Source organism: Schistocerca cancellata, chromosome 4, assembly GCF_023864275.1.
Source record: "Schistocerca cancellata isolate TAMUIC-IGC-003103 chromosome 4, iqSchCanc2.1, whole genome shotgun sequence".
In the NCBI taxonomy this organism is placed as follows: domain Eukaryota; kingdom Metazoa; phylum Arthropoda; class Insecta; order Orthoptera; family Acrididae; genus Schistocerca; species Schistocerca cancellata.
The window spans coordinates 302455280-302469409 of record NC_064629.1 but is presented as its reverse complement, the minus strand read 5'-3'; the positions used below and the strand labels follow the sequence as shown (position 1 = coordinate 302469409).

Here is a 14130-nt window from a genome sequence, read left to right as displayed (position 1 = left end):
ATACCGTGGTATTCCATGAGCCCCATAGTTACTGTGCAAGGTCGCATTACTGTCAAGGGTTTTGTGACCATTTTGGTTGATCACGTCCATCTCATCGCACAATGTTTCTTCGCCAATGATGATGCTGTGTTCCAAGACGACTGGATCCCTTTTCACACAGCGAGCATTTGTGGTCTGCTTACGAGAGAAGTGTGCGTGATCGCTTCTACCTCCATCATCGTTAGCTGAATTGGCCACTACTTTGCATGAAGAATAGAGAAAAGAAAAGATTGCTTTGGAAACCATACAAATGGTTCAAATGGCTCTAAGCACTATGGGACATAACATCTAAGTCCCTTGGACTTAGAACTACTTAAACCTAACTAACGTAAGGACATCGCACACATCGATGCCCGAGACAGGATTCGAACCTGCGACCCTAGCAGCAGCGCGGTTCCGGACTGAAGCGTTTAGAATCGCTCGGTCACAGCGGCCGGCGAAACTATACATGACCGGTATTTATCCTTCCCGAGACGACTGGAAGCTGTTTTTATACCAATGATTTTCCCATATCGTATAAATTGTGTTTTTGGTGTTTCCATTTTTATGTCCACCTCCTGTATCCGCAACAAATGTCAGTTGACATGTGTGACACTAGACGTACCTGTAGCATGGAGTGTGGCGGCGACGCCAGCAGCGACCAGCAGCACGGCGACGCCCAGCTTCATCGCAATCTGCAACACGACGTTCCATTGTTAGTAACTCCACACAGCAGGGCAGCCATACAGCTAGCATTATGACTTTGTAAAAACTTTGTTGCTAGTTACTGCAGTCTCCAGGGAGAATCCCAGTTAAGGTAGCACGGTGTGCTGAGAATTCTTAGTGTTTTAGATAAATGCTAAGAGTAATTCTCCTGACTCAGGATCACCATTACAGGTACGCTTTCAAGATATAGATATATGACATTAATTGTACAGAGAGTCAGAATCGGATTTAACTACTCTTGACTTTTTCCTTTGGAGGGAATGTCGAGGGCGTGGTGTACTTTATTCCACTTAACACCAAAGCTGACCTGACTGAACGAATCGATCTTTCTATCGACGTGAAACAGAATTATGTCATGCTCGAAAGAGTTGCACGATCATTGTTGTCAAGCTACCAATCATGTAAAGTCGTTGTTATATATTCTCACAGCCTTACGAACTTGTCATGCACTTAACTGAAAGGATAAAAAAAAAAGTTTCTCAAATTTCATCAGTGAGATCCGCAGACAACCTCAATAAAGATGTACAAAGATATCGAAATGATGGGAACGACCTAGCGAGTTGGCTTGGAGGGAGTACTGGTGATGTACCTCTCTTTCTTTATTTATTTTTAATTTTTCTGCTCCTACTTTACCTCTAACTACTTTACAGGATTAGGACTTTGAATCATTAGCTCGGAGTTAATATGTCTAGGGGACCGAAAGAGTAGTTACTCGCATTTAACTTGTTCTGTCCTCATTTCTCAAGGAATTTGTCTTTATGTGGGAAGAGCTGGTCAGCAGTTCCTCGTAGTGGACAGGAAATTCTCTCAAGTGGTAACAAAGCTAAATGTTCGTTTGTCTATTGAAAAAAATCTATCTAACAATTTAAATACTATTGCACTTGCATTGGCTAAAGCCCCCATGTGATCTTGATGGTTACTGACTGTTATGCACATTTGACAAAATCTGACACTGTCCACAAAAATGATCAAAAATGGCTCTGAGCACTATAACTCTTGACATCTGAGATCACCAGTCTCCTAGAACTTAGAACTACTTAAACCTAACTAATTAAGGACAACACACACATCCATGCCGGTGGCAGGATTCGAACGTGCAGCCGTAGCGGTCGCGCGGTTCCAGACTGAAGAGCCTGGAACCACTCAGCCACACCGGCCGGTCAAAAATGATCAAAATCCTGCTTATCTACGTTAATTTTCTTAGTCAAGAACTGTCCACCACCGAAACTACGTTCAAACGGAGTGCGAGTTGATCTGAGCTCGACGTCTCTTCGAATCACACGCAGTTCTTTAGAGTTTAAACTGTGCACACAATGTACCGCACATACTGATAAGCTACCCCAAACCGCTCGACGATGAATGACACTTACTGCGCCGTTTTCTTTTTCACGTTTCATTTCTTTCTGTTATTGAGCAAGACGGTGTTATCGACAGCTCGACAATGATGTTCTTCGATTATTTATGCTTCCCAGTTGGGAGCCCGCATCTCGTGGTCGTGCGGTAGCGTTCTCGCTTCCCACGCCCGGGTTCCCGGGTTCGATTCCCGGCGGGGTCAGGGATTTTCTCTGCCTCGTGATGGCTGGGTGTTGTGTGCTGTCCTTAGGTTAGTTAGGTTTAAGTAGTTCTAAGTTCTAGGGGACTTATGACCACAGCAGTTGAGTCCCATAGTGCTCAGAGCCATTTGAACCATTTTGAACCAGTTGGGAATTTATTTGGAGGGGACTGCTTTGGAACAGTTCAGATGTTCACCTTACATCCAAGCGAGCCCTCCAAAAATTCTGTCGAGAACTGCTGGTGTTATTACTTCCATACCTTGTCTTCTCGCGCGTTCGCACCTCATCATCTCTCATTTTTCCCTCCATCGAGGGTCATCAGTGTCGTTTAGCTGCGACGAACGCTATCGCCTGCACTCAGCGGTTGACCATCTCTGTATGTTTGCCGTGCTCATACACTTGGGTTGTGTGCGTTCCTGCCCTCAGTTTGCGAGCACGCCGACACCGCGTTCAAGTGCGAATTGTTTTGTACTGCGCGCAGCTCCATCTGTTGCCGGTGCGCCTCCCGCAGTAAACAGCAGGCAGCTTCCATCTCGATACGGAATTTGGTTTCTCTGCGCCCGCGTCCCAGCGGTCATTTATAGTCGAGAACGGCGGGCGCAGCGATGTCAATGACCATCAAAATCTCTTATTCAAATTTACTGCGGCATGTGACCCGTGTACGGATGCATCTTTTTGCTGCACGTCTCGATACGTGATAAAAATTAAAGTCTCTGCCTTTCTTACAAAAGATGATGTGAGAAATTAAAATTCACAAAAGAAGACAATAAGTCTAACAATTTGCTGCAGTAATGTCGTAGAAAGAAAGAAAGGTAAAAATAAAAAATTAAAAGGCAAAAATAAAAAAATGTAGTTTGGACAAGAAGAGAATAGAAGCTTTCGAAATGTGGTGCTACAGAAGAATGCTGAAGATTAGATGGGTAGATCACATAACTAATGAGGAGGTATTGAATAGAATTGGGAGAAGAGGAGTTTGTGGCACAACTTGATTAGAAGAAGGGATCGGTTGGTAGGATATGTTCTGAGGCATCAAGGGATCACCAATTTAGTATTTGAGGGCAGCGTGGAGGGTAAAAATCGTAGAGGGAGACCTAGAGATGAATACACTAAGCAGATTCAGAAGGATGTACGCTGCAGTACGTACAGGGAGATGAAGCAGCTTGCACAGGATAGAGTAGCATGGAGAGCTGCATCAAACCAGTCTCAGGACTGAAGACCACAACAACAACAACAACATGTACTACGTGCATAACAAATCCTACGCCTGGATGAAATGTGAAGGGATGGCTTAAAATGGTTCAAATGGCTCTGAGCACTGTGGAACTTAACATCTATGGTCATCAGTCCCCTAGAACTTAGAACTACTGAAACCTAACTAACCTAAGGACATCACCGTACACCCAGTCATCACGAGGCAGAGAAAATCCCTGACTCCTCCGGGAATCGAACCCGGGAACCCGGGCGCGGGAAGCGAGAACGCTACCGCACGACCTGTTAAGGGATGTTCTCATTACAAAACACCGGCAGATTACCCCTCATACGCGGCAACTATTACTTATCATGTGCTTTTGAATGTTTTCTGGACGCAATAATATTGCCGAGATTCTCGTGCAAGGCTTTGGATGGCGTCGTTAACACTCTTCGATATATCGTTAAAGCAAAACAGTCGACATCATCGCCTGACGATGACGAGTAGGTTCTTCGTCAGAACAGCACAGAACTTTTGTGACATCATCCGATTCAGCGGCCGAGAGTCCCGGCACCAGTAATTACCGTTATACACCGATATATTAACACGGTGTTTGTGACTAAACAGCCTATTTCAAGTTTCAAGGTAACAAGCTACAGTTCCGAAACTAATGATGAGCATTGTACGGACTAAAGGAGAAGGACCATGGGGACCAGATGAATTTTTAGCTCTGTGATGAGGGAGGCTGGAAGCGCGGAGCAAGGTAAACTGCGGCCGTGGCTCGTTTTCTCAGCCTGAGGGTCTGTGGCTGCGGCCTTAACGAGCGCCACGATGGCTTTTGAAGCAGTCGCCCAGGGCTGCGCCCTCCTTATTACCCATCCGCTTTTAGGCTGTCCCGTGCTTAAACAGCAATACACTATCATCGTGTCTTTCATCATACTACGCAAGATTCGGACAGTTGAGAGCGTATTTCCTATACGAGATTTCTGAGGGGCTGCCGAACCAGGTAAAGGATATTTACAACACATTTGGTTTACGATAATCCACCCGGACAGTCCAGCTTGTTAAAGCGTCTCTTCTAGGATTCTGGGAGGCGCGCCAGCCTGGGATCGAATCCGTCCGGCGGGTCGGTCTGCCGGCTAACGTGGATGTGGTATTTAGATGATTTCTCACATTCAACTAGGTAAATACCGGGCTGATTCCGGGGTCCTGCCTCAGAGCCACGATGCTCCAGCATTTAGTAAACGATCTCAGAGTTGAAGATGTTCTCTACTCTAGACGCAGACAAACGGGTTACACGAACTCCGTCCCGATAGGATCACTAGCTAAGTATGACGAATAAAAGAAAATTTGGCCTACGATATCACAAAAGTTAGGAAAATGAATGTTTATATTTGAAGATAGATAGACAATCTTATATTTAGGTGATCCACTGGTTGCGTGTATTTGGTGAAGGACATCGTGTTTTACACCACGAGTTGCTCATCAAAAGTACACTCCTGGAAATGGAAAAAAGAACACATTGACACCGGTGTGTCAGACCCACCATACTTGCTCCGGACACTGCGAGAGGGCTGTACAAGCAATGATCACACGCACGGCACAGCGGACACACCAGGAACCGCGGTGTTGGCCGTCGAATGGCGCTAGCTGCGCAGCATTTGTGCACCGCCGCCGTCAGTGTCAGCCAGTTTGCCGTGGCATACGGAGCTCCATCGCAGTCTTTAACACTGGTAGCATGCCGCGACAGCGTGGACGTGAACCGTATGTGCAGTTGACGGACTTTGAGCGAGGGCGTATAGTGGGCATGCGGGAGGCCGGGTGGACGTACCGCCGAATTGCTCAACACGTGGGGCGTGAGGTCTCCACAGTACATCGATGTTGTCGCCAGTGGTCGGCGGAAGGTGCACGTGCCCGTCGACCTGGGACCGGACCGCAGCGACGCACGGATGCAAGACCGTAGGATCCTACACAGTGCCGTAGGGGACCGCACCGCCACTTCCCAGCAAATTAGGGACACTGTTGCTCCTGGGGGATCGGCGAGGACCATTCGCAACCGTCTCCATGAAGCTGGGCTACGGTCCCGCACACCGTTAGGCCGTCTTCCGCTCACGCCCCAACATCGTGCAGCCCGCCTCCAGTGGTGTCGCGACAGGCGTGAATGGAGGGACGAATGGAGTCGTGTCGTCTTCAGCGATGAGAGTCGCTTCTGCCTTGGTGCCAATGATGGTCGTATGCGTGTTTGGCGCCGTGCAGGTGAGCGCCACAATCAGGACTGCATACGACCGAGGCACACAGGGCCAACACCCGCCATCATGGTGTGGGGAGCGGTCTCCTACACTGGCCGTACACCACTGGTGATCGTCGAGGGGACACTGAATAGTGCACGGTACATCCAAACCGTCATCGAACCCATCGTTCTACCATTCCTAGACCGGCAAGGGAACTTGCTGTTCCAACAGGACAATGCACGTCCGCATGTGTCCCGTGCCACCCAACGTGCTCTAGAAGGTGTAAGTCAACTACCCTGGCCAGCAAGATCTCCGGATCTGTCCCCCATTGAGCATGTTTGGGACTGGATGAAGCGTCGTCTCACGCGGTCTGCACGTCCAGCACGAACGCTGGTCCAACTGAGGCGCCAGGTGGAAATGGCATGGCAAGCCGTTCCACAGGACTACATCCAGCATCTCTACGATCGTCTCCATGGGAGAATAGCAGCCTGCATTGCTGCGAAAGGTGGATATACACTGTACTAGTGCCGACATTGTGCATGCTCTGTTGCCTGTGTCTATGTGCCTGTGGTTCTGTCAGTGTGATCATGTGATGTATCTGACCCCAGGAATGTGTCAATAAAGTTTCCCCTTCCTGGGACAATGAATTCACGGTGTTCTTATTTCAATTTCCAGGAGTGTATTTATTTGCCAGACCGATTGGGGCTTATAGCCCATCATCTGTGGCGTTTGATACACAGGGTAAACAAATAAATATACCCCAATCGACATCGATAGCACAGAACATTTTATATACATGAAAGTCTAATGGTTAAAAATGACATCTATCGGAAAAATATAGGTATGGTTATGAACAGGGCTCTAATCAGATTTTGAATATTCACGGATATCTATGTTTTCTAGATCCACATCATTTTACGCCATTGTGAAGATTTTATACTTGACAGGTATGTCTTTTGTTGTAGACATGCACAGTATGGAAGTAATCTTACGTTTCTACTTTAATGCGTACAAATTGTTGTGTGTGTTACTGACATCGATATGCGTACATTTATTTATCCTCTGAGTCAGATGATACTGATGATAGGCTGGCTGCATACCCGAATACCAGTTTGGCAAATAAATGCTATTGTAGTGCAGCTGATGGTGTACGACAAGATGTCCTATATCAAAAATGAACAAAATAGAAAAAGTCCTTACACAAAAATCGAACGAAGTTAATAGGGAATGTGGCTACCCATAATTGTCAAATACTACTGCAAAAAGTGACATAAAAACTGTAAACGGGTTCAAGAGGCCTACTGGCAGCCAGTTTAATTCCTGAGGAAGAGCTGTTCCAAGGTTTAGAAGAATCCTTGATAGCAGCTAACAGGTTGCAATTTCCCTCTCTGGTGCATTTGTAAGATTCAGATATGAAGGCCTGGCTGGTCACTCCGAATGAGGAACTCATCCATCATAATAGCCCGTTCCTGACAAGCATCATCGTCCATGAAGCGGGTTGAAAACTTCACCTCTGGCTACTATACCTTGATTTTAACAGCAATTCCCCAACCAGTAGGGTCTGAAGCTCTGTATGCCCCTCCAACACAGTGTTTCCACACGCACGGCCCCAACGTCAACAAACTGGTTTTTTTCTGTATAAGGTTCCCTCCAGATGTTTGACGATAATTATTCTGCAAATTAAATCAAAATTAAACTGTGAGCTCTGCAACATCCATGTACTAATTTACATTTACATGACAAACCCTATTTTCAGGGCTATATTTTAATTTGGACAAATGGATCTATGCAGATATTTGTAAAAATGACGATGATACATCAGTCCATACTAATGTAAAATTGCGACCTTCTGAAGAAGACAAAATTAATTTTGTTGAAACCTAGGTAAAGATTTCTTTATCCATTGCAACTGGTCGGCTGTTTATAATTTTATTACGTGGAACCGTTGCTGTTGTGCAGCTATGTTTAAAATACTGAAACTGTGAAGGATTATTTTCTCAATTCGCTCTTGCTCCAGTCTTGACGCGCCATATTCCCAGGAGTCAGAACCCTCCCTGTAATAGCGTTGGATCTGGGATAGAAACCAACTGCTCTGATCCTTACCAGGAGCTGCAGCTCCTGAGATAACTGTAAGCACTGTTGACAAGTCCGTTGCATACATCGCAGCACCTTTTTCGCACAGCTAATGCCGGATACTGGAGCTTTTGTGGAGACTCTAGGTCGACGTTGTAAAGGCCTAATAATAACATTTCCGGTGTCACAGAATCAACACTCTGTGGTACATTAAACGCTGCCGACTTTGGAGTCTTCGTTTCATACGCTTCAATGTGCCGGAGGATTCTGCCACACAAAGCTGGATCCAAATGACGTACTTATGAGACTGTGGGGGGATCTTTTTTTCATAACTATAGTGGAAGCACAGCTAAGAAATTAAGGGACTAGTGCACTGGTATTCGCTATCTCTGAATCACATACACTGGATAAATGTGTGTTTCCGAAATAGAACTGCAGTCATTTCAGTAGCTGTGATTATAATTACGGATGCTTGATGTTTGGGTGCGTGTAGGGCCCTTGTATACACGGACGTCAGTGGTATCTGAGCGTTATTAAACATCCTGCGTTGGCGAAGAAGTGTACCTACTACAGAGAAGGTATATGGTGTTATTTCTTCTTATTATTATTATTATTATTCAGCCTATTTCAGTCCATGGACGGAAACAAACCTCTCCATGGTTTCATCTCCTTCGATTCTGAGCCACCTGGTACCACCGTGTTCTTACCACGAGCTTCACAACATCAAGCCATCTCCCCTGGGGTTTTAGAGGTGTTCAAATGGTTCAAATGGCTCTGAGCACTATGGGACTCAACATCTTAGGTCATAAGTCCCCTAGAACTTAGAACTACTTAAACCTAACTAACCTAAGGACATCACACACACCCATGCCCGAGGCAGGATTCGAACCTGCGACCGCAGCAGTCCCGCGGTTCCGGACTGCAGCGCCAGAACCGCTAGACCACCGCGGCCGGCTAATGGGTTCTAGAGGTGTTCCTACTGCGATCTTGTCGAGCCTACGTGTCCAGCCCAATGACACTGCAGACTTGCAATCCTCTCAAATACATCTGTTATCTTTGTTCTCTTTCTAATTTCCTCCGAGCGAATCATAGCTCTGTGGCCGACTCCTGGCATACGTCGTTCAATGGCTCGTTGTGTGCGCTTTAGTTTACAAGCACTTGCCTTAGTCGGAGTCATAGTTTCCAAGACGTAAGTTGTAAATGGTAGGAGGTGCATATACATTTTATAGATTTCAGCTTTCAAGTTATCTGAGACATCCTTGATGGTCTGGATAAATCTTTGTTTTTGGAACGCTGCCATGCTCTGTCCTATTCTGTGAGTAATTTCTGCATCTTGATTGTTTTTCCCTAGTTTAATTTTGTAGTCAAGGTAGATCTATTCATCAACAGCTTCTACGGACGGTTTTCTGAGTAAAAGTGGTTAGTTGTCTGGGATTAGTATTTATGTATTATTGATGTTTATTTCAAATCCAATCTTTGCAGAGGGAGGTTTTAGTTATTGGCTTATAAAATCGAGTCAAATTTACATAGAACTTGGCAGTATGAGACCACTTATCAGTATGACGTTGCACCACCTCTGGCCTTGATACATGCACTGATTCGATTGGAAAGTGTGTCATAAAGTAGTTGTATTCTATCCTGATGAAAGTTGGCCCATAACTGTTGTAACTACTCCTTAATATACACTACTTGCCATTATAATTGCTACACCAAGAAGAAATGCAGATGATAAACGGGTATTCATTGGACACATATATTATACTAGAACTGACATGTGATTAAATTTTCAAGCAATTTGGGTGCATAGATCTTGAGAAATCAGTACCCAGAACAACCACTTCTGGCCATAATAACGGCCTTGATACGCCTGGGCATTGAGTCAAACAGAGCTTGGATGGCGTGTACAGGTACAGCTGCCCATGCAGCTTCAACACGATACCACAGTTCATCAAGAGTAGTGACTGGCTTATTGTGACGAGGCAGTTGCTCGGCCACCATTGACCAGACGTTTTCAAATGGTGAGAGATCTGGAGAATGTGCTGGCCAAGGCAGCAGTCGAACATTTTATGTATCCAGAAAGGCTCGTACAGGACCTGCAACATGCGGTCGTGCATTATCCTGCTGAAATGTAGGGTTTCGCAGGGATCGAATGAAGGGTAGAGCCACGGGTCGTAACACATCTGAAATGTAACGTCCACTGTTCAAAGTGCCGTCAATGCGAACTAGAGGTGACCGAGACGTGTAAGCAATGGCACCCCATACCATCGCGCCGGGTGATACGCCAATATGGCGATGACGAATACACGCTTCCAATGTGCGTTCACCGCGATGTCACCAAACACGGATGCGACCATCATGATGCTGTAAACAGAACCTGGATTCATCCGAAAAGATGACGTTTTGCCATTCGTGCACCCAGGTTCGTCGTTGAGTACACCATCGCAGGCGCTCCTGTTTGTGATGCAGCGTCAAGGGTAACCGCAGCCATGGTCTCCAAGTTGATAGTCCATGCTGCTGCAAATGTCGTCGAACTGTTCTTGCAGATGGTTATTGTCTTCCAAACGTCTCCATCTGTTGACTCAGGGAACGAGACGTGGCTGCACGATCCGTTACAGCCATGGGCATAAAAGATGCCTATCATCGCGACTGCTAGTGATACGAGGCCACTGAGATCCGGCACGGCGTTCCGTATTATCCTCCTGAACCCACCGATTCCATATTCTGCTTACAGTCATTGGATTTCGACCAACGCGAGCAGCAATGTCGCGATACGATAAACCGCAATCACGATAGGCTACAATCCGACCTTTATCAAAGTCGGAAACGTGATGGTACGCATTTCTCCTCCTTACACGAGGCATCACAACAACGTTTCACCAGGCAACGCCGGTCAACTGCTGTTTGTCTATGAGAAATCGTTTGCAACCTTTCCTCATGTGAGCACGTTGTAGGTGTCGCCACCGGCGCCACCCTTGTGTGAATGCTCTGAAAAGTTAATCATTTGCATATCACAGCATCTTCTTCGTGTCGGTTAAATTTCGTGTCTGTAGCAGGTCATCTTCGTGGTGTAGCAATTTTAATGGCCAGTAGTGTACAAGATTCTGCCACTGGGAATGAGCTGGCATCCGAGATGTGTTCTATTGGAGACAGATCTGGAATTCTTGCTGGCCACGCGGTTACCTCAATCCGACGCAGACAGTTCATAGAAACACGCACCATGTGTTGACGAGCATTATCCTGTTGAAAAATGATTGTCACACGAAAGATAGCACATGAGGACGAAGGATGTTCGTGACGTTCTGTTGTGCCTCAACATTCACCCAATCACTGAACCTATACCCAATGGCTCTGCACACCACGATATCAAGGGAAACACTGGTGTGCCTCTCCAAAACATTGGAGGAATGGGACCTCCTCCCAATTCTTTGTGGGTGTTCGTTTCGAGAACGCTGGAGAAGTATCGCTCACACATCGTCCATACTGTTCCAATCTCTCCCCATGCGATTTCTATATTTCTGGAGTACGTATTTGCTTCGAAGGAAGAGGTGCAAGACTGGGTACAGTCTTATTTCCCTAGACAACCACGAACACTTTTCCCATGAAGGTGGCGGCCGCGGTGGCCGAGCGGTTGTAGGCGCTTCAGTCGGGAACCGCGTGACTGCTACGGTCGCAGGTTCGAATCCTGCCTCGGGCATGAATGTGTGTGAAGTCCTTAGGTTAGTTAGGTTTAAGTAGTTCTAAGTTCTAGGGGACGGATGACCTCAGATGATAAGTCCCATGGTGCTCAGAGCCATTTGTGCCATTCCATGACGGTATTAACCATTTGTCCCATAGTGGGATAAATGAATTGGCAGTTACAGCAATTACTTCTGAAATAATATACAGTTTACTTACTTTATCATTTCTGTTTCGTTTTCATTTGGCTGCTTGGCCTATATAAGTGGGCTTTCGAAATACTGAATGTCCAAATGCGCCATCGCTCTTACGTCGCATTATGACGTCAAAAAACAGCAAACACTATTCTTTCTTCGTCTTCACTGTATTTTTTCGTGTGTGAAATTAAGACGCGGGAGGAACTCTCGGAGACTATCTCAACCATGAGGACAAACCTTAAAAGTATCGCCAAAATACTGTTGGTTTTAAAATTGCTGAGTCGAATGCACGCTGCTCAAAATCTTCCATGAAAAGGTTGGTGACAAGGAGAGGCAAAGGACAGCGAATAGCGATCCCGTCAGATTGCTAAAAATACTTCTTGTTAAATTCTACTTTGAAGCCACTAAAGAAATGCAAAGAAGCTTCAAAATTGTGCAGAGTAATTGCTGTAGCAGTGCCCACAGCCTACCTTAAATCTGTAGGTAGTACTCTACTGATCCATTGTTTCTATCTCTCTTAAATTGCATCTCTACAGACTTGTTTAAAAACTTCAACTCTGATGTTTTCTTTCAGTTGAGTTAACCTCGGTCTTGCCTTTTGCTCATGATATAATCTAAAATTAGGTCGCAGTTCGATTTCTAACTGATACAGCTATAGCGGTTTATTGGTTTCTTATAAAAATTGTAACGGCGGTTCTAAAAACGCTGATAAGTATTTATCAGTATTCGGTCATCAGTACCTCGTAACACACTTGTTAGCGATGGTTCTGCGAGTGAAGGTGTTGACTTGTAGATGCTTCATTTGCTTCGTATGCCATTTCAGAACTGTTGCAGTTCACATATCCACTTGCAGTTTCTTCTTTGCCGTATTTCTATTAAGGCCCCATAGTATTCTGGTATTATGATATAATGAACAACAAAAGAAAATGGCCCATCCTCCATGCAATTAGATATTCACTATCTAGTGTGTAAAGTCGACATAGTTTTCGAGCAGCACCGTAACAATGTTTACAGGATGAACTGGTTTTTTCCTACTCCTGACTGTATTTACAACGTGCAGATCACTACCAACTACAGCAACAGTATCTTTCGTACTGTGCGTACAGCTGTTACGTAGCGAAGATAGTAACCCAACTTTCATCTCCCCATCATTGAACGATATAACGAAATACAACTAAAACAATAAAAAAGCACGCAGTAAATATTAGACTTCTGCTCGCTTTTTTTTTTTTTTTGTTAAAAATGAACTGCCACAACTAGCATCAGAATTGCAGTACTTAAAAGAAAGTTTTCGAGGCAAGCTATACCTACAGATGTTGCAAGAAAAAGAGCTAATTGGACCAAAACAATGTGAAATGTGGAGGATAGGACTGTATTGGTTAATCTGTTCACCCAGAGACAAATAACTGAGAAGCTGGTGGAATTTAATGTAAATGGAAAAATACTGGTTGTAGATTTCACAGAGTCCTATGGCAGCATACACAGACAGACACTAATAAATACACCCTAAGGAAATTAAACGACGCTCCACGAAGAAATTATCCGAATGTGGCGTACATTCAGACAAACAAATGATTAAAATTTTAGAAAAATTGGGTCATTTATTCTAGAGAAAGTGTTTCACAAGTTGAGCAAATCAACAACGCGTTACTCTACCACTGCCTTTTATGCAAGAAGTTATTCGGCTTGGCATTGATTGATACAGTTGTACCCTGGGGAATATCGTGTCCAGTTCTATGCAATACACGTGCCACATGTCACATCATCACAGTACCGAGATGATAGCAGAGCCCTACCCATAGTCCTCCAAACATTCTCAGTTGGAGAGAGCTCTGGCCACCTTGCTGGCCGATATAGTGTTTGGCAATCACGAAAGCGAGGAGTAGAAACTCTCGCCTTTGCGGTTGAGCATTATCTTGCTGAAATATAAGTCCATGATGGCTTGCCATGAAGGACGCCAAAACGGGGAGGAGAATATCGTGTGTGTACCGCTGTGCTGTAAGGGTGCTACGTATTACAATCAAAGAGGTCCTGCAATGAAATGAAATGGCACCCCAGACCATCACTCCTGGTTGTCGAGCAATACGGCGGGCGACAGTCAAACTGGTATCCCACCGCTGTCCAGGGCGTCTCCAGACACGTCTTCCCTGGTCATCGTGGCCTGGAATCTCATTGACTGGAGTAGAATTGTCTTCAGTAATGAATCTCGCTTCGTACTGCGTCCCGATGACCAACGAAGACGTGTCTGGAAACGCCCCGGACAGAGGTGGGATACCAGTAGGATTGACGCCAACCATACGGTCCGATAGCCAGAGTGATGGTCTGGGATGTCATTTTTTTTTCACAGCAGGACCCAATGGTTGTCATCCGTAGCACGCATACAGCACCGCGGTACGTCGACATATTGTACGCCCCGTTTTGTTGCCCTTCATCGTAAACCATCCTGGGTTTACATTTCGATGATGACT

The 14130-nt window shown here is 45.4% G+C and overlaps 1 protein-coding gene across 1 annotated transcript in view; it reads right to left on the bottom strand.

The window, feature by feature from the left end:
* LOC126183581 (uncharacterized) overlaps positions 1–14130 on the bottom strand; it is a 351390-nt gene that overhangs the window by 19261 nt on the left and 317999 nt on the right. Inside the window, exon 2 of the mRNA XM_049925678.1 lies at positions 644–713. Coding sequence (XP_049781635.1) covers positions 644–707 — 64 coding nt within the window. The 5' untranslated portion in view covers positions 708–713. The remainder of the gene's footprint in view (positions 1–643; positions 714–14130) is intronic.